This window comes from Corapipo altera, unplaced genomic scaffold (genome assembly GCF_003945725.1).
Source record: "Corapipo altera isolate COAL_440 unplaced genomic scaffold, ASM394572v1 55, whole genome shotgun sequence".
Classification (NCBI taxonomy): Eukaryota; Metazoa; Chordata; class Aves; order Passeriformes; family Pipridae; genus Corapipo; species Corapipo altera.
The window spans coordinates 8,277,840-8,305,502 of record NW_020884882.1 but is presented as its reverse complement, the minus strand read 5'-3'; the positions used below and the strand labels follow the sequence as shown (position 1 = coordinate 8,305,502).

The 27,663-nt window shown below is 46.2% G+C and overlaps 1 protein-coding gene across 4 annotated transcripts in view; it reads right to left on the bottom strand.

Moving 5' to 3' along the window:
• Nucleotides 1–27,663, bottom strand: part of PLXNB1 (plexin B1) — a 65,480-nt gene that overhangs the window by 14,818 nt on the left and 22,999 nt on the right. For all 4 annotated transcript variants that reach the window (XM_027640345.1, XM_027640344.1, XM_027640346.1 and 1 more), the window contains 19 exons: nucleotides 24,099–25,242; nucleotides 19,287–19,469; nucleotides 18,738–18,866; nucleotides 16,867–16,967; nucleotides 16,079–16,211; nucleotides 15,209–15,365; nucleotides 12,297–12,405; nucleotides 12,090–12,198; nucleotides 10,641–11,501; nucleotides 10,396–10,521; nucleotides 9,169–9,291; nucleotides 8,134–8,227; nucleotides 7,810–7,976; nucleotides 6,635–6,786; nucleotides 4,667–4,772; nucleotides 2,952–3,088; nucleotides 2,159–2,335; nucleotides 1,758–1,926; nucleotides 377–619 (listed from right to left, as the gene is read on the bottom strand). In XM_027640345.1, the coding sequence (XP_027496146.1) occupies nucleotides 377–619; nucleotides 1,758–1,926; nucleotides 2,159–2,335; nucleotides 2,952–3,088; nucleotides 4,667–4,772; nucleotides 6,635–6,786; nucleotides 7,810–7,976; nucleotides 8,134–8,227; nucleotides 9,169–9,291; nucleotides 10,396–10,521; nucleotides 10,641–11,501; nucleotides 12,090–12,198; nucleotides 12,297–12,405; nucleotides 15,209–15,365; nucleotides 16,079–16,211; nucleotides 16,867–16,967; nucleotides 18,738–18,866; nucleotides 19,287–19,469; nucleotides 24,099–25,232 (4,410 nt within the window). In that variant the 5' untranslated portion in view covers nucleotides 25,233–25,242. The remainder of the gene's footprint in view (nucleotides 1–376; nucleotides 620–1,757; nucleotides 1,927–2,158; nucleotides 2,336–2,951; nucleotides 3,089–4,666; nucleotides 4,773–6,634; nucleotides 6,787–7,809; nucleotides 7,977–8,133; nucleotides 8,228–9,168; nucleotides 9,292–10,395; nucleotides 10,522–10,640; nucleotides 11,502–12,089; nucleotides 12,199–12,296; nucleotides 12,406–15,208; nucleotides 15,366–16,078; nucleotides 16,212–16,866; nucleotides 16,968–18,737; nucleotides 18,867–19,286; nucleotides 19,470–24,098; nucleotides 25,243–27,663) is intronic.

Sequence of the window (27,663 nt, the reverse complement as noted above, 5' to 3'; positions counted from 1 at the left end):
TACTCCTAAGTTACTTCTAGAGGAATCTGAAGTAGGTACAAAAAAGCCAGCAGCTGAGAATAGGATGTGCGGATAATTTAGTACTAACATCTTATATACAAATAGTTTACTAGAATTAAAAATAAAAAAGCATAAGTTTCCACAAGCCCCATGAAGCCCTTAACAATGTTTTATGGGCTCAGGAGGCTTTTTTGATGCACTCTTTTCCTTCCTCTTATGTACCATTTCTCACAGGCCAAAGCAGATGTGCTGTGACACGCTGTAACCATGACAAATGCCTTAAAAACCCTGGATACTGCATGACACCAATTTGAAACATTCAGCTTGGAAACAACTCCGTACAATAAACATTAATTCCAGCTAGTTTTTGTGTTACCTCCACAGAGATGACACTTCCTGGCTTGTGACGATATGGTTTGGCAGGATCCTCAGCATTCAGTGGTTTTAGGACAGGATTGACTTCATAAGAGAAGGGCATGGGATGCAGTGAGTTGAAGTCAAAGCTCAGATTATCCAGAATAAATTCCAGTTTGATACGGACACTCCTCAACAGCAGGTTAATGGCTGGAGTTTTGCACAGGATCAGGTAGGAGGAGTTAACAAGACATGGCTCTTCAAACTAAATGCAAAAGGCAAAAAAAGTGTCAGTAGTGGAACACCAGTGCTTCTCCTGCAGCTTGGCAATACTTCTCATTCTGAGCAATCTGGGGCCAGTCTGCATTCCTCTCATCTGGAACAATGCCAGAGGAACTCTGCTTAACTGTAGAGGGAAAAATCCAAGATCTGAGGAATTCCCCATGTTCCTCTAAGGAAGGTTTTCATAGCACTGGTTTTGTTGGAAGGTCTCAGTGCTGAGAATCAGCTTTGATATCCCCCTGGCAGCAAATTTTGGAGGGAGACCTGCTTTAGATCTCCCTGCTCTGACAGAATGGGACCAAACACCTTCAATGCAAGGCTAATTTTCCAGTCTGAAAGCTTCTGTGAAAGGGTTCCGGTGCCCGGCTGGATACATTTTATACATTTGGTGAAAGTATTAGTCTGGTTTTTTTCTGCCCTACAGCCTCAAATGCTTTCCCAAGAACATTGGTAAAACCAGCTGTTATTTATTCGCGTGCATCAGAAGCACATTCTCTCAGTTTATGTAAAGGAAGCCCTCCATCATGTGCACTAGTAATACAAATCCTTCTTGTACTTGGGCTGCCAAACACCCTCTACCTCTGCGAAATTCTGCTGCATGCTCTGTGACCTTGGTGACCACATCAATACCTCTGTGATGACCCAATTCAGCAGACTGGCAGCAGGAGAGTAGAAAATGTTGGTCACACTGGTAATTTAACTGCACTCTGCCTGGTTTTGTATCTCAGACTGAGAGAGAGCCCAGAGACTACAGGGATGGGCTGAATTGTGCAAAAGGAAGAAGAGTCTGGAGCGCAGACACGCTGAGCCACACAAGCTCTCTGGCTCAGTTGTAGATTCCTTTATCTCCACACTGCTGCCCTGCTATTTCTGTCCCACGTCACAATCCTGCACATCTCTAAGTAGAAGCAGACCCAACCCATGGAAAGGTTTGTGAAAGTGCTTAAACTCTCAGCCTGGCAGAGAAAAATTTCACTCAGCCAAGACTGTTGATACGATCCATGCAGGTAACAGCAACTAGGGGGGAAAAAAAGCCCTATGGACAGAAAGTCCACCTGTCCAGAAGCAGACACGTCAACTTGTGTGCACCCACATCCCCACTGAGCACTTTGCCATGCTACCTGCTGGATGCTGCACAGAGCATCCTCAGGGCACTCCGAGTCTGGGATGATTCTGCGCCATCGTCCCGCTCCTCGGCGCCGGCGTTCAGATGGAGAAACTGTAACTCGGATCTTTGGTTTCTGTACAACATCTAAGTTGTATCCATGAACTCTGAGCACTCTCCCTCCACTGAAAGAGAAAAGTAGCTGATTTCACCCACCTGTTATTCATTAGCTCCATTTTGCCCATGCTGCCACCCTTCTGCTTATGCTTTTTCCTACAAGCCTGGCTTTATCCCAAAGTGCAACTCAACAGACAGAGGCTGCTGGTGCTGGAGTACCTGCCTGGAGTGCCCAGGAATGGTGCTGGAGTACCTGCCTTGGCACATAGCCCCAGGGAAGGAGCATTCAAGTCTTTCTACCTGAGGAAGCTTTTAGGTGGCTCTGCAAAAGTGATGTTGGGATCCAAAGTATATCTGAAGAGGGATCCTTCCAGTCTCCGCTCTTGGTCCCCATATTTGATGGTGACTGGGAGTTCTGCGGACACATTACTGGGACTCGTCTGGCATGCCAGCTGATCCTCTGTCATCTCAGAGAGGCTTGGAGAGACAGAAGAGAGAACAAGGGATTAACACAGCCACTGCAGAGACAGACTTTATAGTACTATGCCTTTCTCTTTGCAGACTGTCTGCAAACCTCTGCTGAAAGCTCTTATGCCTTATCTAAGCAAGCAATAACTGCTGGGCACTTGTCAGGCAGCAGCGTATGGACAAAAAGCAGGTATAGTCACTGTCCAGATTGAAGAGACTGGACACAACTACCAAGGCATGTGCCCCTTCTCACCAGCAGTGAGGTGAGTCAGGGGTACATGTTCCAGGGTGCAAGAGAACAAGCAGCTCTTAGGGTCAGGCTGCAGGAGCCAACTGCAGCTCCCCATCAGCAAAAGCAGAGTGTCAGGATGGGGTACAGTCCTGTCAAGAGACATGCAGAACAGAGGTGTGTAGCACTGCTCACGTCCAAGGGATGTGGGCAGGAATCTAAGATAGTCAATGTTGTTGCCATGACCCTCAAAGGGAGGATCCCCTGGAACATGGAGGAGAGCAGAACTCCAACTGCTTGTGCTAAGGGCTGAGCCCGGCAGCACCACACTCTGTGGGGCTCTGGGAAGGACTCAGGACAGTGCACAGCCAGCACATGGGCAGGGACTGATCTTACATTTGGCAAGGGAGATCTCCAAGCAGGACACTGATCTCGTTAGGATGCCCAGTCAGCAGCTTTGAGCCAAGAAGGGTAAGGCAGGTTCCTCCTGCTTTGGGGCCCTGAGTTGGAACAATGGATTTCAGCTCTGGGTTCTAGAAGAGGGAAGGAAAAAAAAAAAGAAGTGAATGATGAGACCTCAAAAGACAAGACAAGAAAAGGAAACAGCAGAATATGTTCAGTGACCTCCAATGTTCTGGAAGTAGAAGCTACAGTTCCCAATCACAGGCAGGCCTCAGCTAGGCTCCAGCAGCTACCTTACAGAGCAGAGATAACAGAGGAGGGATCAATCACACCAGCAAGACCCAGTAATTCGGGATCTTTCCACAGACTGCCAAAGGCAGATGGATGCTGCAACCAGCAGAGCTGTGAGCCTCACACACAAACCCTAGGATTAACAGTTCAAAGGGATTGTTCAGATCAGTAATTGGATTAATAACTCAGGTTAGGAAAAACAAGGTAGCAAATAAATTGTCTGTTTGTCTAGCAGATGAGGAGATTACCAGCAGGGAGCCCTGAGAATTTGTGTTGAGATCTGTGCTGTTAAACGTACTTGTAGGTGACCTGGAAAGGAGAAATGAAATCTGATAAATTATTCAGAGTAACAAAAAAAATTTTGTACCAATGAGGAGATATAGCAAAATTTAGAGAAGCCAGGCAGGGTGGCACAAGTAACTCACCACTGATAAACAAAAACCAAGATCCATGAAGTGAGAAGGAACAAGGAGACTACAGAAAAAAAAGCCAACCACATGTTACAAAGTTGTGAGTCTCCAAGAAATTCCTGCTAATCCAAGAGTGCTTTTGTACCTGTACAACCCTACTAGCTGTAAGCACAGATCTCAACAAAAACACATCAAGCAGTAGGAATTACTAGGAAGTGAAGTAAGAAAAAAATATTTTTATGTCACAGTAAAAGTTCCTTTTGCACTTCTCATCAGTGCCTCAAAATGGTGATAACAGAACCAAAATCAAGAGAAGGGAGCAACAGCATAGTTCAGCATATATATATGGTTCCATAGAGCCAAAAATGGAAAAGTCCAGTAGTTTTCTGCATCTCTCTCCCCTTCCTATGGGAGAGGGAGACAAGCAACTAGATACATAATTTGTAACTTATGCAGCAAAGACAAAAAAGGAATAATTGTACCTAAAGATTGCTTAAATATTATTTCATAGTTGCTGGGTTTCAGATATCAAAAAGTTAACAGAAACATGTTTAAAAATAATAGGAAACATTTCTCCATACAATGTACAGGAACTCTGGACTTACTGCCACTAGCTGCTGAAAGGCAGAAGCTAAAAGTGTGTTCAAACAACCATTTGAAAATTAACAAAAGGGAAGTCAGAAGTCTTAGTAAGGTGTTAGACCATCAATAAAAAAAAATAAATCTTCAAACTGAAAAGATACCCTGTATTTTTCCTCTTTCTTTATGCATTTGATAGTTACCATTGTAAAAAAACCCTATAAAATCACTAGACTACAGGATCTTTAGTATTAGTATTATACTGTTCTTATAATCTAAAGAGGGAATGGGAGGAGAACAAAACAAAACAAATCCCAACACACCACACACCACATCAGAAGTGCCTGGTAGAGTCCCATAAGTTCACGCAGCAAACAGCCATTTAGCAGGGATACTTGAAACACAGGGGAGGTATCACAGTTATGTTACCTGATAGGTGAAAACATGCCCAGAAACGCCTCGTCCTCCTCCAGGCACTTCCACCACAATATGCCCAAATCTCTCTGTCCAGCTGCCGCCAGTGACACACACGATACTGCAGGACAATCCAAGAACAGTGTCACACCAGGGAAAAGCAGGTGAGCTGCATCCATCACATCATGTCCTCAAACCATCCAGCAACCACTGCTCCCTTCTTCCAGAGTTATCTCATGCTCAGAATATACAACTAAACACCGAGAAACATCTCTAAAAGATGGATTAGGTGCAGCAGAAAAAAGCAAGGGCCAGTTCCAAACAGGCCCATCCTATCTAAGATTGTTCTTTCTGGGACAGACAGGATGACACCCACTGTAATACAGATGCATGAAGAGTCCAAGAACTCTGCCATTGTCCAGGGCTGATCAAAATTAGACACATCTGGAGGGACCCCAGGCCAGCAGTGGTCAGTGCACAGATTAGTGCTGTGTCTGATACAGAAGACTCAAGACTGTGGGTTCAGATGGCACTGGTCTTCAGCCAGTGGCCTCTAGAATGAGCCAGATCCCCTGATCTGCACCAACCATTCTTCCCAGCCCTTTTTCCAGACATAATTTAATGTGGGAGATGCTAACAAGGTGAAAAGTCAAGTTAAATTAAGAAAAGAGCAGCAAGGAATCCCATGTTACAGCACTGATTTGCTACCAGAAAAGCTACTCTGCAGGAGACTTCCCAGCCTTCCTGCACAGCATGAGATTAATTTTGTCTGGGCCTTGCTCGGGAGTGGGTTCCAGGTTCACAGCTATATCCCCTCAACTAAAGAAGCTCAGGAATTTGAACTTAGGCAGTGCAGCCCAAGCCAAGCTGCTGTGATGCCAGGTGATTTATAGATACAGAACACAGACAGTGCTAACCCCAGGAAGATTATGCTCTAATTCTAGGATGCAAACAGAAAGCAGATGGATCCAGACAAACAAAGCACACAGACAGGACAACAGTGCTCGACACAGCAGGCCATTCCCAGCAGGATCTTACCTGGCTCCTAGAGGGAAGGGTGCTACAACTGTTGCTACCACAGAATGGAAAAATACATTTGTGATAGCTCTGGCAAGAGATTACTCACAATTGCTCTCCTCTTCTCCTGCTGTTTGTTTGGCTCCTCTCCCTTCCTTGTCCAAGGCTCCCACCTACCTGCCCTGCCACAGGCCAAATACACAGGTATCCCTTTCTCCTTGGTCCCCCAAATCACACCACCTGACACTTAATTATTGCCTTCTTATATGGTTCTGTCCTGGCCAGACACACCAGCTATGCAGTTCTCTATCACTGACATGAGCTGGATTCAGCAGGACAGGTCTTTCTGCTTCACATCCCTCTCTTTGCCACTACTTTTACAACCATTGTGTGACCTGCCAGGCACTCCTGGTGACCAGAAGGGTGGCACAGGGCCCACCAGGACTCCCTCACCTGTCCCTGGTCGAGAAGGTCTTTTCATTGGGTTTGTTCCTGGCAGTGGAAGTCTAGCTGGCAAGTGAAGACTGAGAGTCTAGGGGTGTGCCTCCAACCACGTGTTCCCATCCTCACCCTGTGTTAACATGGTCAGGATATTTCCCTATCAGTAACACCTGCACAAGCCATGTCCTTTGCTCTGTTGAAATCACCCTGTGGCTGGGAGAGACATCCGTGAACTGCAGGGCTCTGAGCCTATGACTCCCTGACCTGGCTGGACTGCAGGCTCTGTATGGGCAGCATGGTCGGAATACGGCATCGCCGTTTGGCTGTCGCCTCATACACGACCTTATTCCTCTAAGGTCACTGCCTAAGCAACTATTCAGATAGAGACCTTACTCAGGGCACTTCCTGGGGAATGGGCAAGGCTCAATACCTGCTACAGCAAAGGCAAAGACATCTCAGGCTGGGTCAGCAGCCAAGGGAAAAGCCAGCGCCTGCCTCTGGGAGGAGGCTTCACAGATACTCTACCTGCTAGAGATCTCATACTCTTGAGCATCTACGGCACAGGGAATTCCTGCAACAGTGACAGTTTCTGCAATGTCTTGATGTTTCTGCCCGAGGTTTGAGCCAGTGATGGTGATTCTAGTGCCACCTTCCACTGGTCCAGACAGGGGGTACACCTGCAAAGACATCCGCGCATGTGTAAATGTCACAGTATCTCAGACCTCTGCAGTCTGGCGACTGATCTACAGCACATGGCCCTTCAACTCTGCCTGCTCAGTTCACTGACTCTTTTTACTGGCTTGGACTAGTACCAGGTCGCAGCCTCACCAGAAGAAAGGCCTTAAAGAACACCACAGTTGGAGCCTTCTTTCCCGTACCTCGCTGTTGCCAGCAGTCCCCACCCAGAGGTGATAATCCACTTGAAGGCAAAGACTGCCCTGCTTTGCCTTCCCATTAACATGCTGACCACTCCACAGGGCATTTGTGCTGAAGAGTGGGAATGCACAAGCCAATACACGTTACTAGTATTGAAGCAGCAAGCACCATTCCCCCCTCAGCATCAGGACGACAATGAATTGCATGCTGCACAAACGTCAAAGCTCTGTCCCTGAGCAGCATCCAAGATAAACTAAGACAAGATGCAGCACATGGATGTTGTGTGCCACTGGAGGGAGGACAAGCTGACAGCAAAAGGGACACATGGCTACAGACACTTGTCATGTGGCAGTTAGCAAGAAACATTTAAAATAAACAGACAAAAATAATTAATTCCAGCAATCTCTCATGCCTTTCCCATCTTTGCTGTGCTGTTATCATTAGGTTTTGCTCTCCTTTGCCCCAGGCTCAGTTGGGCCGACCTGTTTCAGGGTCTGGCTGGGGACAGTTGGAGGATCCATCCTGTGGATCCTTTCCCAGCTCCTGAATGATTCTGCTCCTGGTGTACCATTTTCAGCTTGCACGAGATACAAATGCATCTTTCCCCACTATTTTCTATCAGCAAACTGAAAGCCCAGCACAACAGCCTAGAATCCTCACAACACTGAGGGATCACAATTGAATAGGACTACCTTGCTCTTCAGATGGCCAGTGTGTTATGGAGCTGCACTGTTTGCACTCTGGGTTCACAGCCCTTTGATTTCCACTGCAGAACGGAGCCCTCCTTGCCCCAGGTGCAGTACACTAGCGAGCAAATTACTCACAGAGTGAATGAGAGGTGCTGGACACAGGTCTTCAATTTCTTCCTTGCAAGAGCCCCTGAAGATACAGCTGGGGTTGTCACCTCCACACCACACGCAGTTGTACTTTGAGTCAGCTGTTTGGCATCGGCTACAATCAGTGTGTCCCACAGAGCAGTTGTAAAAAGTCACTGCAAAGGAGAAAAAGTCAGAGGCATCTGCAAACATCCCCATAGGGCACAGAACAATCCAGGAACTTGGCACCCTATACAGAACCCGCTCCTCATTGTGACAAGCAAGGGAAGTGAGGCTCTATGTTTTCCTTCTGGGAAGGTGTTGCACTCCTACCGTGAAGATCTGCAGCACTGTCCACTCGAAGGTGTCGTCGCCTCTGCACAAACACCACAGCGTTGAATTCAAGTTGAGATGCCGTGTAACTGTACTGAAAAGACAAAGACCATCAAGAGGATTTAATAGAGGCACGACAAAACAGCTGAATAGGCAAAAAGCATCAGCATCTGCCCTGCAGAGTGCACGGCACAGCCTACACAGAGCTTCCCATGCATGCAGACGAGGTAGTGTTAGCTGGGGCAGTGGCAGCACAGGCCTGATTCCTACAGCCACAATTCTGCTCTAGAAAAAGTAGCAGGCTTTGTTCACTAGGAGGAACACTGAAAACAAATGTGTGCTCACAACAATATTTGTCGAACTTCCTAACTGCATTCCTAAATGGCGTATTCCTATCTACAAGCCACTTGCTCAGAAAACTGCTCAAGCTGGCATTTATGCCATTTCAGCAGAGCTAAAGATGTAAGATTACAACTGGTCTGTAGGGCTCATGTGCACAAAAGCCTGTGTTGTTCTTCTCCCTTAACTACATGAGCTTGTGAACTAAAAATATCACCTCTGCTTGCAAATCTTGCCTTAAGCAAAATTCACACATCATCCAGAAACGTACATGGCTGTTTTAATTTTGCTGGTAATCTTACAATCCACTGCCAAGGAAGAACAGTGGCATTGACAGCAGTTTTCTTTTCACAACAGAACAACCATCACAGAAGTCACAATCCAGAGAATGACAAACAACAGTGCCTCAAGCTAAAGGAGGAGCAGTACTGTGCTGGCCAGTTCAGAGACAGCATCATCGTCCGCTACAGCCAAGGCACCAACAGGTTGTGTGGCTCAGACTGCACAACCTTCCTGCAAGTTGAAGATACCAGTACTGATGGGCAGCAGCATCACAGATGAGGGCCCCATAGTGCTAAATATCCTACAGATATTTTTGCAAAACATGCTCTTTTCCCCAGAGCTTGCCTTCCAGCCCGCTGAGCAAAACCAGCACCAGTGTGAATTCTGAAATGGCACAGTAATCCGAGCACTCACCTGGTTCATCTGGCAGGTGATATAACAGAGAGACCGGTTTGTTTCATCTCCTTCCACATAAGCATCCATCACCACTGTCCTCCCCTCCACGTTCAGGACACATTCATAGTCCCACTGCTGGTCCTGCAGAGAAGAGACACATGGTACCATTTCTCCATGACACAGCTTCAGGCTGCACAAGTGTCGTCCTGCCTCTCCAGTTCAGTACCTTTTACCAAGCCACCTACTGTGCCAGGAGTGTGCTCCTCCCATTCCCTTCATTATGCCAACTCTACACTACATTCAAGGCTTCTCTATGCTGTCACTGCCTCCATGTATGAAAGGTAAACCAACACAAACCAAAACACCTAGAAGGGAGCACGTGCGTCACTGTGGGGAGAACTCAGCACAAAGGAGGGAATTAATGGAAAACCAGTGGGACTGCGAAGTTATGCCTGTTTGTCTCTGTGAAACATCAGCTTGGAAGTGAAGAGTGGAGTACACAGATTAGGGCAGAGCATGTGAAAAACACTAAGTGTCTTTTTCTCCTCTCTCTCTCTCTCTCTCTTTCCTGCAAACCTTCCACTGAATTGCTTAGATACTTCTTGTAAAAACGATGGATATGCATCTATCATGTAACCAGCTCTGCTACTCTGAGCAGTGCAGTATGTCAGGTTTAACTAATAAAGTAATAATAAGACTGTGGGCTGCATGCTCTGAGGCAGTTGTTTGTAAAAGGTTACTAAATCATCTTCTGTCTTGAGAAGCAAAGAGAATTTTTATCAAAGCCACACCCAAGAAACAGCTGTCAAGGGTGGTTTTCGCCACTGCAGAAGTTTCAGGTATGACAGGAATAGCCACATTAACTTGAGCATGCCAGAAAGGAAAGGGAACAGATGACTTATCTTTAGTTTATGGAGACACAAACAATCAGCAGGGATTCAGCAGGAAGTTATTCCAAAAACTAGCATCTGCAGTACAGGTGCAATTTAATCCAAACGCATGCAGATCTTCTCCAGCAGGTTGGTGTACACCTGTACTCTCCCTTTTTCTGGGTGACCTTCTACTCACCAATAAATCCAGCTATGGAATTCTTTATGCACAGAAGTAGGTTACTCCTCTAGGAGAAACCTAGGCAAGGCTACAAATGTGTCTTACACATATTTTTAGCAGTTCAGTGGCCAGGTTGCCCAAACAGTGCCCTGTAATAATACAGTTTCTCAAAGGTGATGGTGTTGAGCTGACTACCTGATAGAGGTGGAAGTTCTTTCCCAGCAGGGTTATCTTCCTCGCCACATTGACTGGAAACAGTGAAGATCCCTGGATTCCCTGCACGCAGGGACATGCATCTGGACCCCAGCTAGGCTCTTCATTCTGAAAAAACCACAGGGCAAAACCTCTCCTGAGTGCTGAAATACTAGACTGGCAATCTGCATGAAAATATCAAAGAGTTACAAGCCTTAGCCTGTGAATTCCAAAGCCCAGTAACTTACCTCCTCCCAAAACTCAGGGGCATCATACTGATAATCGAGGTCAGGGCGAAGGATCCGAGGATAGTCAGGGACATCCCTCTCTGAAGAATCGCCATCACCCGACAGAAGAGTAGAAGCAGAGAAGAGAGATGTGTCATTCTCAGCCTGCAGCAAATCCATCCAGTCCTCTGTGTCCTGGAGTTCTGTGCCTTCCTCCAGCAGCCACTCGGGGGGAGCTGATGGTGGGAGCTCTGAAGCAGATAGTTCAGTTCCTGGTAATCCAGGAGAGTCATCAGAGGCAACAGGGCTCCCTGGCACCTGGCTGGGGGTCTGGGGAGATGGGATGGCAAATGTCAGTGCCTCTGTGGTAGGAAAAGGACTTGGAGCCCACTTGAAACCGGTGACAGGAGAGGAAGGTGTTACTGCGGCTGCAGACGTGTGCAGGGGGCTACCCACGGGGGTGGTGGGTGGGTGGGTGTGCCGTGGCTCCTGGGCTGTGGCTGGCCCTTCAGTGGGCAGGGCTGCGGGATCCACATTTTTGGATGGGCTGGTGAGGACAGATGCAGCAGGAGAGGTTGTCTCTGGCACAGTGACAGCAGGTTTGTCTGCTGGTGGTGGGAGCGGGGATTCTGTGGCGGCCTGGAGAGGGGCGGCTTCGGTCGAGAGAGTCAGGTACGTGTAGCTGAGGGTTTCCACAGGCTCAGTCATCGGATCTGGGGCTGCGGAGGGCGTGACATGGATGGGCTCTGTGGGGGCCTCAGTGCTTGGTCCCACATGCACAGGGGTAGTGATGGGTTTTGTGGCCACGGTTGGGGCTGTGGTAGAGGACTTGGTGAGGGGAGCGGCTGAAGAAGGATACACACTTGAGGATGGGATCTGGGCCTAGAGAAAAACAACATGGTGGGGTGAGAAGAGGGAAAGAAATGAAACAATAAAACCCAAACAGAGAAACACTCTGTATCACTTCCCATAGACAGGAGGCTGCTTCATCCTCTGGATTTTAATGAGAGCTGTATTTTATGCTGTCTTCTCGGGATGGGGCTGGGGAATGCTCACAGTGCAGAAAATCCAGCAACATTCCCTCTTCCCACGGGTGCCTGCTCTCACCTTCTCTCAGAGGGAGGTCTGCCAGTCTTCATCCCCCGCAAAACTGCAAGGCCACCTGTGGCAGCCAAAAATGGCATCTGTTCTACCTCCCCACTTGGAGCCTCCTGGCCAGCTTGCTCTTGTCCCTCACTCTGAAAACACAGGCTGGATAGCTCCAGGATAAGGGCGACCTGCTTAATCTGATGGCATTTCCCCAGAAATCTGTAGTATCAGGGATGCAGAGCCTCGTGTCACTCCAAGGGGAGCTCCTCTTTGCTCACCTCCTTGCTTGATGTTACTGACAGCTGCTATTTTACCTGAGAAGAAATCTGACTCACTGAGGCTGTTACAGCACACAGGACTAGGACTGAGTAGGAGACGTACCCTTTCATTGTAGATAATGGTTCCCTCCTCACAGGTTGCTTTGTGGGTGCAGAGGTGCTGCTGGATGCACCAGTTACATCCCCAGAGACTGCTCACACACTTCTGACACCTGGGACAATGACAGAAAAGCAGTTGCTAAGAAAGGACGACCCAGGAAGGTACAGCCACCCTCACTAGAACTACAGAACAGAAAAAGCAGGTTCTCACGGTGCCGATTTCCACAGCAGGGCCACTGCAGCACAGTCATAGAAAGAGAAGTCCACAGAAGCAATGAAGATGTCATGGAAACGCACTACGAGCTTTATGGTGACATGATCTGAAAATGAAAATAAAAATTCCTTAGAAATGGAGCCCCTATAATAGTTTGCCATACTGTTAGGAGACACAGCATGCTTTAGGAGAGACACCGTCAAACACAGAGACAGATCCCCTTCCATGCTTCCAGCATCTCAATCACTGGATTATCCTACAGACACTAAAAACAGGCTGGACAAGTCTGTCAGGTGTAGTTTGTGACAGCTCTTGCCAACCCATGGGAAGGAAGCCTAGTCTGAAGATCCCTCAATCTTTATCTCTATAATTCCACTGCCATCTCTGTATTAGAGGAAGATGTAACACTGAGGCTCAAAGCTGATTGTCTTTCTTTGTCATCCAAAGGAAAATGAAAACCTTAGAATGGACATGGCCCTTCACATACTGCCTTCACCTTGAGAGCTTTGTTCTACAACCAGACTGAGAACTGAGTCAGTGAAGAAGTTTATAAGAGACCTGTAATCTCAGCTGCAACGACTGAAGGCTTATCTGCTTTCAATCCAGATCTCACGTCAACTACAAGCCTCAGGATAGCCCTGTTTTCTTTGGGAAGAGACTGTCACTGTTTTCTGTAGACCAAATAGCTGTAGATATGGTCAAAACTTGCTGCAGCTGATAGCATCAGCCTAAAGGAGATATTTTGCATATGACAGTACTAAATCAGATAATTAATCTTGTTCTAGACAAATGCCTCCAACCTTAGAGTTGTTATTAGTTCTTCAAATAATGGAGAACTGCTCCAGTCCAGGAGCTGTCATTTCTCAAAGGCAGTTGGCTATAAAAATAAGTAACAAGAACCTTGTCCACTGTCCCTCTCAGACTGAGAATTCAGAGCTCCTCTTGCAAGCAAGCTCTAGTCACAGCAAAACAATTAACATGTGAAGAATCAGTCAGGCCTAAGCTGGGTTCCTGAGAGGACAACAAGTCAAGCAGTATGCTAATCAATCAGTTAGTAATTAGGGGTGTATGGAAACCTATGATTAGGAGAAAATAAGGGTATCCTATGCGGCTGGAGGCTGGAGTCACTGCAGTACTGCCAACTCCTATCACTGTCATAGAGGTGATTGCTTTTGGCAGTGTTGGAAGGGATAACACCTCCCAGCATTTCAGGGTTATGACACCGTATTTATAAATATTCCTTTCTCCAAAGAGGCCATTATTTCCCATGATGCCAATAATGCTGTTTGACAGTACAGAAGATGAGGTCGAGCACTTGCAAATTGAGAGTAAAAGTTTGTGCTACCAGCTTGGGGCTCAACAGCTACAAGTGACAGATAAGCTGGTATGCAACCTTTAAAAGAAAGCTGGAAAAAGGCAAATATTTTAGTGTGCTGGGGAAAGTATTATAAGTAGGAACAGGAAAACGCTGGTATCTAAGGCTCTGATGAGATCTCACGTAAAAAGCATTGTATGAATCTAGTTACCAGCTTCAAATTCATCTTAGCAGAGTACAGACGCTGTACAAAGAAGGACTAGCAGTAGAGTGAACGAGAGAGGAAATCTAAGGAACAGAAGAAAAGTTGGCACAGTTAACGTGGCAAAATTCTATGTTAGGAATGCCCGTTCATCGAGTGGGAGAAGAGCTGCGGAAGCAAAAGGACAACAGAAATAGATCAAACAGACAAAAACCATCCACGAGCAGGTTTAGGCCACAGAACAGGAGCCACTGGATAAGCCTCAGAGATGCAATATGAAAGTAACGTAGGTAAAGCATCTTGGATTAAAAGCAAGACTGACTTACAAAGGAGGTGATAAGAATATCTGAACCCTGGAACAATGAGAACCAGACTGTGGCTTTAACTACACTGATTTTCACAACTCTGCTTAAATTCAGGCCCACGTTTGCACAGCTAAACAGGGAAGCCAATCCTGCCCACTCTGCCTTCAGTGGCAGTCCATGAGGCCCTTTCCCTCTGTTTCTGACCACCCTGGTTGTTTTCTTCCAGGCTACAGTAGTGTGAAAGCCAGATATTGTAATACTATGAATAATACTGAAAATGTAGGAGTTTGAGATTGAATGAGTGTGTTAGCTGTCATGTTATGTCCATGGAGATTGCTTCAGACCTATTAGCCAGCTGCATACTTGCTTGGAAAATCTGTTCAGCCCTTTAGGTGAATTGTGTGGAACGTTTCCCAACTGGCACCTGCCTTTTACATCAGATGAACAAGCTCTTTGAAGAGATCAGCTCATCAGAGCTCACACTGACAGGCTGGGTAAAATCCAATGAGAAGATAAACTGAGAACTTTCCAGGTCCTTTAGAGTGGCCAATCAGCAATACTCAGCCAGCTATTGTTCACAGGCTGACTATGTATTTTCTGAGGTTATGCCGTGCTGCAGCTTTATTTCTAACTTTAAGGACTGTGGGTCTCTTCTTGCCTTTCCTTACATGTATTTTCTTCTCTCCCACTACATGGATTTTGAGAAGGTTTGCATTTTGTTTGCTTTAAATAATACAGCACTGTTGAAGAGTTCTCTCTCCTGATTTATGACAAAGCTGCCAAACCAGTCACCCCTCGAGACTGCATTTCAAATAACACTCAGATTTGCATACAACCCTTCAAACAGGATCTCTTTTCCAACTATCAGAATTTGGCATTGGAATTTGGCAACAGCCCAAAATAGCACAGGATGTGTGTGACACACAAGCAGAAAGTAAACAGATATTATGAGGAATGAAATGAACACCTGCTGACAGTCCACATACGCTCATGGCTGTTAATCCTGGCAATCCAATGGACCTACAATGTACTTTCTCTCAACAATGTTATCAGAGCTATCATGCTCCATTTAAAGCATTTCACTAACCTTTTCCTGTTGGCAAAGCTGGTGCTTGGCTGGGATCTGGAGAAGGACACATGACTCCTGATTCTGTCAGAACTGCTGGGCTTTCATAATCTTCAAAGTAACACGAGTAAAATTCTTCCTCGCGCAGAGAAGGTAAATCCGAGATGGCCAAGAATATCTGCCAATTCAATATTATCCAGTAAATAATTTGCCCTCTAATAATTTGCCCTCATTTCATCTAATTTTCTGGTTCTGCTTTTTCAAAGGAAGAACCTCATAAAGTAGTTATCTACACATACACTCATTTTCCTATAATGTCTCCTAGGACTGACTGTTCCATTCATCATCTCTTGCCATTCCCAAACTGAACTTGGCATTCCTCCAGCAACTGACAACTTCCCCCTTTGCCCAAGCCTCTAGCAAAAGACAGGTTCTTGCCACTTCCTGACACAATGACAGACTTCAAATCACTCCAGCACCTTCTTAGCTTTTCTGCCAGCTCTCACATGCCAGACTGGAGATGTAATTTTGGGTAACTCCTTTCAGATCTTCCTGACAGCAAGTGTCAGGAACAAACATTGAAAGCAGAGACACTGGCACCCTATAGATACTAAAACGAGGAGGGATCGCACCCAAGCAGCCATCACATACTCCAAAGCACCCAGTAACTCTTAGCAGGCAAGGACATTTAGTTTTATGGGGAAAAAAACCCAAACAAGTAAATGAACAACTTGGCAGTACCAGGAGATAAGTCCCTCATGTAAGCAAAGAACATACTTGAAGGTTCAGTGGTTCAGTACCCCACAGAAAGCAACAGAAGGACTTGTGACTCCTCAGTCTGCAGGGGACTCTCTACAGCTTGAGCATCATCAGAGGATCATCACCACTCACATTTCTCTTTTCCTCCCTGCTGATATTGGCTGGAGTTAGTGACTGGACAGACAGACACTGCTGGGTAGAGTTAAAGCTCCAGAGCCACTGCTCACTCAACCTGGACCGCAAGCACTCGGAGCGACGGCTGCACCTGCAGGGAAACAGCAAGAAGCCCTGTGAGACATCTGTGCAGCAGGAGGGGTTTGGCTTCCAAGGCGACACTGACTGTCTCAAGCCTTGCTAGAGTCTTGGGGAAGCTGCTACGCAAGCCACAGAAGTCCCAGCTTCCCACCACTTTCAATAATAGGATGAACTGTTGCCAAAATATAGATGGGTAGGCACTTCTGGAGCTTCAAGGGTCATGAACTAGTTCCTCTGGTTTTCTGCAGGGGAACAGAGCTAGTAAGCAGACACACACACACACTGGAATAAACAATGTCTCATTAAGCAACATCAGTAGGGAAGCAAGAAGTGAAAGAGTGATAAATAAGAGAGTGACACCAGAAGAAGAGACAAGATAGTTTCTTTACATTTGAAATGAGGCAGTTTGAGCTGCAGCCAGACTAAAGCCAGGCTGAAGTCCACTGGACAGGAGAATCGTGAGTGGTGAGCAAAGACCCAAAAAGCAATGAAAAGATGCCCTTTTAGGGAGGCAGAAAGAAGAATGGTAAGTTAGAGTGAATATCCCACAAAGGAACTAAAAATAAACTAAATCCAGACAGAGATATAAGGAAGAGAGGAAGCAGAGACAATCCCTAAGCACTATCTCTCTAAAATCCTTGCAGGTGAACAGGGATCTATCTTACCGTCCCTGAAGGACACACCAGCCACAGTAGGGATCTTTCAGTGCCAGACAGGATTCACAGTCCAAGTACAGGGAACATTCCATTATGGGAACCTTTACCACCTGTCACAAAAAGAAATGAAAAGTGAAAACACATCACACACAACACAGCTCCCAGATCATTGGCTCCTTACACCTAACTAAAAAGTCCCATATTTGCATGCTCACCAAAGCAAGTTCTCAATCCCCAATTTATCTTCCCATAAAAACAAGCAAAAAATAAAGGAACAAGTTTCCAGAGCCCATCTGAATGGCCATTTCACATCATGCTGTACAGAGGCACTGAGGCAAGTAAAGCATATTGCTATTCATAAGTTATCTGTGACACATTTTGCAAGGAGGTGACTTTATTTAGTCATAAAACTGTATTTTAACAAAGTAGATTAAAGAATAGCAGACTGATTATCATCCATTCTTTTACTTTTCTGGACTCTGTCATATGAGATCTCTCTTGACACACAGGTGACTGAAGCTGGAGACAGCAGCTCCAGCTGAGGCCTCTGAATCCATCTGCACTATTGTCCAGCTCTACCTGGCAGAACTGACTGGAAGCAGACCACGAAACTTTGATCAATGTGGAACAAAAACCTTCTGCCATCTAGAGGTAAATTTTACTTGCAAAACTTCTCTGCTTTAACTTACTATCCTTGCTGATTTCAGCCTCTTGCCCTCTTTAATCCACTACTACACTTCAGCTACTACTGTCAGCTACTTTGAAATACCAACTTCTAATCCCAGACCTATTACTTTTGCTAAGTACATGATGTAATTTGCATCTTTTAATTGACAGAACAATTACTGTTAAGGATATATTTCAGATTTCCCTAATCTTCTTCCACTCACAGATTTCAACTCCTCCTTTGAAGTGTTACAAATTTTACAAGTATCTCAAACTGCACTGGGGGAGTGAAGGGAAGCAGTAGCTTTCCAGCATGCTCTCATTTTTGTTTGTTCTTTCCTTTAGAGTAACTCAAGGGCTGCTTTTCCCCTTGCTAGGAGGATCCTTTTTTTTCCAGCTCAAGTTGCTGATATGAGTGGTGTTGTACAAATCCTCTCAAATAAAGTATCCATAGCTGGATTTCCTACTCAGCAGACACCAATATCCCAAAAGCCCGAGGCATCGCAGTGCCTTTTTTCCTCCAACTGCCTCTGGGTGCAAACAGAATTACAGAAAGCAGGAGAAGAGGGAAAGGTGCCTCACATGGCTCCTTATACAGCTTGATTTCATCTGCAAGATTGTTATTACATTCCCAGTCAGAGCACACCTCTGCTATCTGCAGACATTTCCCACACATTCCTGCTTTTTGTAGGTTACATGCCTACAGAAGAACAGCTTAATCTCTTAACTGATTAAAACCAGAAGTACTACACTTTTAATACACAAAACCTCCCTTTTCTCTTCTAATCTCCTGCGAAACCAAGATGGGTCACATGTGAACCCAGAGGCTCACATTATTCTGCTTAGATGGAGATGCAGACTGTTGTCCAAACAATTCCTGCTCAATACAGTGGAACCCAGGAATTTGTGGTCCCTTGTCTTCATGCCAGCAGAGCAGCCTTTTATAGCCTGCAGTTCACATTCCTCCATCATTGCTGATACAGTCTGACAGACTTAGGAAAATGCACATGCGAACAGGACACGGTTTAGGGTAACAAGGCTTCCTCCAGCTTCTGGAAAAGGCCAGTCCCCGTCCCTGTAAGTCAGACTGACAGGCAGCTGCTGCCCAGCACAGGCTTAGCCATACAAAGTTCCTCTGCCTCCCACGCTCCTGTCAGTAGTTTGGACCTCAAATGCTTTCAGCTCCTCTGTGGAAGGGATTGTATTGCTCTTACCATTGACTGGGTCATGACGAAGAGGTGCTCCTGCAACTGGTCAAACAGCAGGTCTCCACTCACCACGCTGTTCGACGGGACAGCTAACGAAGCGTATATATGTGCATCTCCCATGGCTCCTATGTACACCTGCAGGAGATCACAGCTGAGCGCAGGCAAAGCATCGTAACAGGAGCTGGGGACACCCATCCTACATCAGGAACAAGTTGGAATCCCTGCTGTGTGTAAGGATTTCAACCTCCCACCAAAACCTCCATGACTTTGGCCACATGAAGCACGTGCCTCACAGTACCTGCAGAAACCACACAGGATGCACCAGCCGTGATGCTGGCTCAGTGCAGATGTAATCAAAGGCAACGTGACCACTGTTTGGGGGTGTTCACATTCTCCACAGCCAGTAGAGTGTGAGAAGAGACTGTTTGATAGTAACAGTCTTTAGTAGGAACCCGACTTCCCAAGGGACAAGAGAAATTGCATTTTTTCCCCCTTTCACCTGAGCATCCCGGATTAGTTTTATCCTCTTTGCTTTCTGTTGCACCCAGATCATACCTTGTGCAGCCTCCCTCTGCTGTCTCCCAGAAAAGCAATGGTGTGGCCATCTTCCACATTCACTGCCACAGCTGTCAGACGGGCCTCGGTTTTCTCCAGGAGCGGGGCTGCTTCCAAGGGTACACGGCTGGCCATGGGGCTGGGAGTGTGGTCAGAGCCACAGGGGTAGGCATACAGGGTGTCCTTTTAGGGGAAGTGGAAAGGAGAGGGAAATTAGTACCAAAAAAATGGATACAAGGAACATTAGCACACTTAACACTTCCCACCATCCTCTTCTACCCAAATTCCTTAAAACAGGTGCCCCAGCAGTGAATTCAGCTTTGAATCCCTCTAAGCTTTTTTTTACTGAGAGCAAAACCAGCCATATTTTAATAATTAGTTTAGGTATGTTAGCTGCTTGTACCTTCACAGAATCCTGAAGACATTTCGGCCAGTCTATTCAACATCAGTAATGGAATGCATTGAAACTCCTTTGCAAGTTCTCCAAAAAACATTACTGGCTATACACTGCCATGATACAGCTTTGAGGAAGATTTATTGTATTTTTCATAACAAAACAAAAGGATGAGAATTTCTCCTTTCAGTGCAAAGACACCTGGTGACAAGTATCGTGTCAAACATTATACCTGCTTTTGTTGTATCAGCTACAAATTAAATTCTGCACCTGAAGCAGAATCCTAAGGCACCAGGACATACTATAAACACAGGGTGAGACACAGCCTGCTCCAAAGTGCTTACTAACTACACTTAGGAATCATAGAGCACATACAAGAGTCATTGCTCCACACTGCTGCAATTCTTCTGAGTCTTGTGAGGGTTCTGAACATTAACTCCACAGCACAGTGCAGAAACAGTCATCCTTCTGTGCTTGTTAGATCCCTCCCAGTCCCATCAAGCTTTCACTTACTGCATTCTAAAGGAGAGACAATGAAAACTGCCAACTTATTTACTATTTGCATGTGTAGAGAGAAGATATTCCATTATGATTCACCTGTTCCCTAAGTAACAAACTCAGTCTTGTCTAGAATAGTTCCTTTGTTGTTTTATATCCCTCTTGACACCTTGTTTCATTCCATTATAATTTTACAGTATCCTTTTGGAGACCGAATGCAGGATTGTTTACCCAACAATTATGATGTAAAACATCATTTTGTAATCGATCAGTGGCTTGTCTTCAAACAATGTGGCTTGTGTAAACACACTATTTTCATCATGAAATCCCTTATGGATAACATTTTCACTCACCTCTCCAGCCCTTTACTAATTACTCTGTGTGTGGAGCAGCAGCATTAACCGTGCAGTCTCCATCTACTCCAGCTCCCTCTCCTGCCTCAGGCAACGTGGTTGAATTTAGACTCCGTGTGAGCCGGGTTACACATTCCTTCTGTCTGATGTCCGTGGCTTTGCATTTGGCAGTGCTCAGCTGCACGGTACCATCCGGCACCAGGCAGTGGAGCTGCCCCCGTCAGAGATCAGCGATAACAGCACAACGTGGCATTCCTGAGGCATCTGCTTATCACCTCTCACCGATCTCACTGAAAACCCGTCCCTTTCTCTCCTCTCCTCCCATTTCTCTGGGGAGTTTGGTTTGGTTTTTTCCCCTGTTTGCGTTGTTGTGGTTGGGGTTTTTTGTTTGTTTGTTTGTTTTAAATACTTAGCTGCTTCCTGGAGAAAAGAAAAGCGATCAGCAGCTTTTGACAAGGTCTACGGAAATCCCCCAGTAAAATATATTTAACCTGCTGAGCTCTGTTGCCTTCTCAAATGCATTGCTATGTTATCAGGGAAGCAAAGCTTGACACAGCAGTTCCATGTAACAAACCATGCCAGTTTACATTAACACTGTTTTCAGTCTCATGCTTTATTGTTTTCCTTTCAAATACTATTTCAGTGATTTTCTGCACGGTCAGTGTAAGGCTCCAACTTAAAAACCTCAGAGGAGGTTATAACTTTTAATGATTTTTAGTTTTTATCATCCTCTAAACTATCATTCATTTTTAGTGACACATATATTTTTCTTATCAGCTCTGTCATTTGATTCTTAAGCTTCTTTCAATCTTCTTCTTGTAACTTAAAAGATTTCTATTTCTCCAGTTCTCTAGCTCCTGTAAGATTAATTAGGAAGGAGACCACCACCACATTTCCATGCTCCAAAGCATTAGGTATTTATTTTCAGTGGGATTCTAGCTATCTTTTGCAAGCTTTATATCAATTCAGATAAGGTCTGGAGTGTAACGACCTCGCTACTGAGGCCAATTTTTCAAGCATTGCTTAAGAAAACCCACACATGCAAGTCAGAAATATTTTTACCCCAGTTGTGCTCAGCACTGCTGTTGCCTATTTGTGATGCCAAGGGCAAGTCACCTCACACACATTTATCCACCATAAACCAACGTGACCTGTGCAAGCTCTCCCTGCACTGACACAGCCCGGCCATGGCCTCAGTGAGGGTAATCACAGCCAAGAGCTGGAACTCGTTCCATTCTACAGGATTAAGACCATGATAACTGTATAAATTACTTATATAAATTGACATAGAAGCTGTTTGAATTGCTTTCAGTAACATCTTGGCAACGTTGCAGAAAATGCACTTCAGGGACCGTCCAGTGTCCTACTCTGATGCAGCAGGTTTGGATGAACCTGCTGCTGTGAATTCCTACCTGCACAGGCAGGAAACAACAGGACAAATCTACATCTATGCATGAAGAGAAGTGAAAGCAAAAGGACAAGGTATATGCCTTGAAAACTACACCCACAGAAGACATGCAGCCCTCCCAAGCCTTGCAGAAACATGTTTCACACTTCCAAGTATCAAGTTGCTGAACAGCATCTACAGTCTCCTGCATCTCACGACTAACAACAGATCTCCAGCAAACTGAACAAAAGAACTGCTTCTGAAATTCTTATATAAACAAGCAATTTTTTTTTTCCCAGTTGAAGAGATTATATTGAACTGTAAAACTCAATCTTAGCCTCCCCTGATGGGCTAAAATCTGGAGGCAGAGTTAACTAGGGAAAAGGGCATACCTTGTGCACAGGCTGGTCTGGAGGCAGAAAAATGTGAAATTAATTAGCATTATCCTTACATCCAGCACAAGCTGCCACCATTGAAAACGAGTTAAAACTGTTCCTGCATAAAATGTTCATTGACAGGCGCTTCCACTCAGCCCTGACTGGAGCAGGCTGGAGCTGGCACAGACACTTACACGTTGTTAGATACAATCTGAACGACAACCGCTACCGTGTGCTGAATGGTGAAGGATCGAGTTTGTTAGGACATTTACACAGCATTGGACACACTTGTTAATAAAACGCCGTGCTTTGGTCAGCCCACCATGTGCCAAACCATGCAGATGGAAGCCTGGGATCATGCACCAGGAATCACATAGCAGAGACTGGCCTTCTTTTCCCACTGGATCAAACAGTACAGGGGGACCCTACATAATTTTGAATGAAAGATTTTTCTAAAACGCTCACACCGGTTCGACATTTAACTCCATCCAGCTGCCCTAAAAATCACCTGTGACAAGTCCTTCCATGTGGTCTTCCAAAGGACACATAGGGAATGGCTAAGAAATACAGTGAAAGCAGGACATGGAGCTGGGCAATCACTTGCTTCCCAGCTCTTACATACTACTCCTGACCTTACATTCATCCTGCTCCAAGTCTGCTCTTTACCCTTCCCTTGTCCCACAAGTACTCTACAGTCAGCTTTAGCTACTGAAGGGAAAACCATTATTTTACGACTGGTTTTGAACCACACACCCAAACCCTGAGACTTCCAAAGCTCTGCGGTACCACTTTGCTCTTTGTAGCACAAGCCTGGGAAGAGGCAATTATCTGCACAGCCTGTTCCATAGACGGGAGACACAAGATAACATGCTGCTCTGCTAAGGACCAGCAACGCCCTTGGTGCAAACAGCTGCTCACAGCCACAGAGTCTCATGTCAGGACAGTGCATCCTGGAGAATGCTGCTGCCCTGTGTTTGTATCACTATCCCCAATATCACAGCACCAGACAGTGTGGCTCCCAGACTGTGAGGATTCAGGGTCACAGCCACTTCAGGTCACATTTTTATCCTGCAGCATCCCATCACGCCTTTGTTGTTGAATTTAAAGAAGGATTACCACCTCTTACAGCTCTGGAGACAAAGAAGAGACAGCTCAGGAAAAGGTCCTCCTTGGACTAAAAGTTCTGCACGACTAAAGCAGTCTATAGGAAATAAGGATTTTCACAGAATCACAGAACTGTTAGGGTTGGAAAGGACCTCTGGAGATCATCTAGTCCAACCCCCCAGCCAAGGCAGGGTCACCTAGAGCAGGTTACACAGGAACATGTCCAGGTGGGCTTTGAATGTCTCTGTGCTGACTCTTGGTTTTGTTTATGTTCTTTTTTGTTCCTGGGTGCCCTTGCAGCCAGCTGTTGTGAGGTGCACCTCACTATAATCCAGCACAGCCCTTAAATCCCCTTCCCAACACACAGGTACACATACAAATACTTCTCTCCTTCCCTGCAGTGCAGACCAGGAGATGGCACAGATAAAGTACAACTTGAACTGCAGCTTCAGTGTTCTTGCCTGGTATTGCCATGAGACAGGTCTCAGGGCCAGGTCACACCAGATGCTCTTCCCACTGCCACACACAGTCCCTCTCCCTCTGCAAGGAATCCTGCCCATGTGGGGCAAAACAGACTGAGCCCTGAGGTTTTTAACCCAAACAGATTTTAAAATCCATCTGCAAAAGCAGGATGACTTCAGGAACACAAAGCAACACAAAAACACACTGCAGACTACTCAAAGGTGGAAAGCCACTTACCGCTGGCAGCTGGACACAGTTGGAGCTGACATCGTATTCAATATATGCCACTTCTATCCCTTCTTCTGACTTCCCATCTCTCATGTAGCAAACATCCCTAGTCCAGTTGGTCAGGCGATCCACCTCCTCCATGGCGTAGACACAGAGCGCAGACTCCTCGCTCAGTTTCCCAGAAGATGCCTGCCAGGCAGAGAAGGCAGCAAACAGCACTTCTCCCTCGGTGTCCAGCTGCCCCTGGGCCAGGTCTTTTCCTGGCCGGGTGACATAGGCTGCTTGCAGGAGGCTGTATGTATTGGTTTTGCTCTGGCACAGCAGAGGTAGCTCCACATACGAGTAGTAGTGAGAGTCGTCCAGGCAGATGCGTGAGATGTAGGTCTTGTACTCACGTGACTGAGATTTGAGGTCCCGCCGGTAGAATAGGAAATAGACACTCGAGCGGTAAGTGAAGGATTTAATGAAATGGTGGTTGTACTCGGAGAGCCGGCCCACAGCCAGTTTTGCTGTTTCTTCATAGGAGAAAATGGAGTGAGAGTCTGTTGCTTGAACATCCCCTCCGTGGGCCCTGAGATTTCGGGTAGTGATGGGAGGAATTCCTCCTCCCACTCCTCGGCTAGTGTACCCTCGTCCCACAAACAGCAAGGGGACCTCATCCTTTGAGTAGGCTATGAGTCCCACAGTGGTGATATTGGGATCATTGGCAGCAACATACTGAGTGTCACCAGGGCTCTCTGGTCGGAAGAGGACGTGGTCGATGGACGCGAGGCTCCTCTTCTCACAGATCCCCTGGTGCACGCTGCCACACACGATGAGCTCCTTCTGCTCTGCGTTCACCAGCAGCAGCTTGTTGTGATTGTCAGTGTGGTGTGCCTGGGGGCACTCCAGCTTTGAGACTGGGGGGAGGCAATCCTTACTGTCCAGAACTGGTCCAGTCTGAACCATGTTCTCCATCAGCAGGTCAGATGTCAGCTGAAAGAGAAAGTTGGTGGCCCCCAAATAAATGGTCCCAGATTCCAAGTCCATGGACAGGTGGAGGAATTTTGTAGTGTTGCGTGAGAATGTGACATACTGCAGTCCACGTGGAATTGCTGCTCCCAAGAAACAGAGAACAGGAAGGAGAAACGTTCCCAGAGGCATGGTAAACACTCTGCAAGAGAGGAAAGGCTGTTATGACTCCTTGGAACCAGAAGTGAAGATTAACACTCAAAATCATTCAGCAGCACTCTCATTATGAGAGATGGGAAAAGAGAACATGAATAACTACAGAAGACAGAGCTAAACATGAAGAGCCAGCACAGGACATTTGCAGAAACGCCAACAGCTTGCAGGAGCATCAGAAACTTAACTCGCTCATCTCTCTACCAAGATGACAGGCACAGTATCCTCAGAAGAAGCTGCAATATTGCACATAATGAAACATTGAAGCTGATCACTACTCTTGCAATATCAGAAAAAGCCATGTTTAACTCGACTCCTGCACAATATAACTATGGTGCTATACTGGAAGTTCTCCAGGACAAGACCACATTTCCATAGGAGCCAGCACATCGTATACAGTATTAATGAGCAACACCACAGTAAAACAAACTGCTGTCCAAGACAAACAAAACCTGCAGGACCATTGTTTAAATAAACTGTAGCTGAGATCTAATTCAGAGCAAACTAATAAGCCCTTTGCTCTGTATTTGATCTAGATATCATAATTAAACCCTCTCTTTGTTATCACTTATGGCTATCAACAGCCTCTTGTGGGTCTAAGGCTTTTCCACTAGTGCTGCAGAGGAAACATTCCCATGCCACCTCTGCCAGTGAGCATGACCCACCCAAGCAGATCCTGGGTGCCAGGATGAGACCTCCAGAATGTCAGACACAGCATTCCCAGCCTCCCCTCTGGGGCCACCAGTCTGCTCCCAGCCCTGCTAAGCCAGTCCCTGGGGGCCCCATCTCCTTGGGAAGTTACACAGCATGTCCGGGTGAGAGGAAGACCTGCTCACTTGTTTCTGCACTCTCTGGGGTAGAATTCTCTTGCTGGCACTCATCTCTGCACAGCACCTCTCCCAGTACTGTGAAAGGTGATTTAAACATGCCTCTTCTGTGGACAATGCTCCATTCCTTCCCTGTCCCATGCCTCAAAGTGCAAGCAAGTCCAGATGGGGTAGGTGTTGGACAGACCCAGGGAATCACTAGACCTATTCTGCTCCTCTCCAGAGGATATTTAGATCAACTTCTCTTGAAATCTACTGTGACCCACCCAAGCCACGCCATGAATGGGAACAACTGCTCTGAACAGCATGGGGAACCCCACAGCATGGTGGAAATGTGGTAATAAGTACCTGCAACATTTAGATTAATGCTTTCCCCATGGAGAAAGGGCAGCAGCTGCAAGTACTCAATAATTTACTATGAGTACCACCTCATTTAAATTGAGAAGTAGGTGGTGATGCAGCTGTGAATTTATTTCCTTCCTTCCCTTCCTCCTCTCACAGACAGGGTATCAAAGCTGCAAAGAGCCACACAGATGCCAAGCTGGGTCAGAGGCTCCAAAGAGCTGATGAGTGCAGTATCTCCTTCAGAACTGGCCTGTAATCTGCTGCGCTCATTTTGGCAACTCAGCGATGTTAATTTTGTAGTTAAAGTTAAGAAAACTATCATCACTTCCCTCCTATGGGATCATCCCTCTTGGGTCTTTCTGGAAAGCTCAAAGTGCTATTAGCCCAAAAGTGCTTACAGCACAGAGATGGAAAAGATCTGCAGCATTTCAAGAGAAAACTACTCCAGCATTTACTCCAGGACTTAATCAACTATGTCACAAACTTCTCACCACACAAACTGTACACTCATTCTGTACAACATCCAGCACACAACGAGCAGAAAGCACAGTAGCAATGCTGAGAACAATAGCCATAACACTCTAGATCCATCTCCTATTTCCCTGCTATTGCAAAAAAAAAAAAAAAAACCACAAAAGTCTGCTTTCCGGCTCCTTTGTCAGTAAAACTGGCATCTTTGCTCCACCAAAAGACCAGCTGAGAGGATTAGTCTACTTGTGAAATCCAGCGGATGGAAGGTATTATAAATACAACACTTTATGAAATATAGGCTTTGTGAAGCTCTGGAAAAGCTCCACTTCACACGGTTCTTGTAGGTAAGTAGGTAGTGCTGTCAGGATATACCGGGGCACAGGAATGCCGGCTCTGGGCTGGCAGCTTTCCCCGGCACACACAGCCGCTGATTCACACTGTACCAGCGCCGTGTTTAGGCTACGTGCACACTGGGGCTTTTGTTTGCCCTGATAATGGACACTTAGTGCTTTCTGCTTCAGAGCTACGAACACTGCTTCACCCAGGCTGGCACACAGCCCTGAGCTAGCCTTGGAGTCTCTTTTCCATGGTGGTGAGAGAGCACGTTGTAGCACCTGAGAGAAACCCTCATCAGGCAGGAGATGTCACCTGGGAAGCCTGATAAGGGGTAACACACAGACTGAAGGAGGGAGATCTAACTTGACTCCATCATCTCAGGTTTACATCAGCAGCACAGATCTTGCCGCAACTCCAACATGTGAGTTATT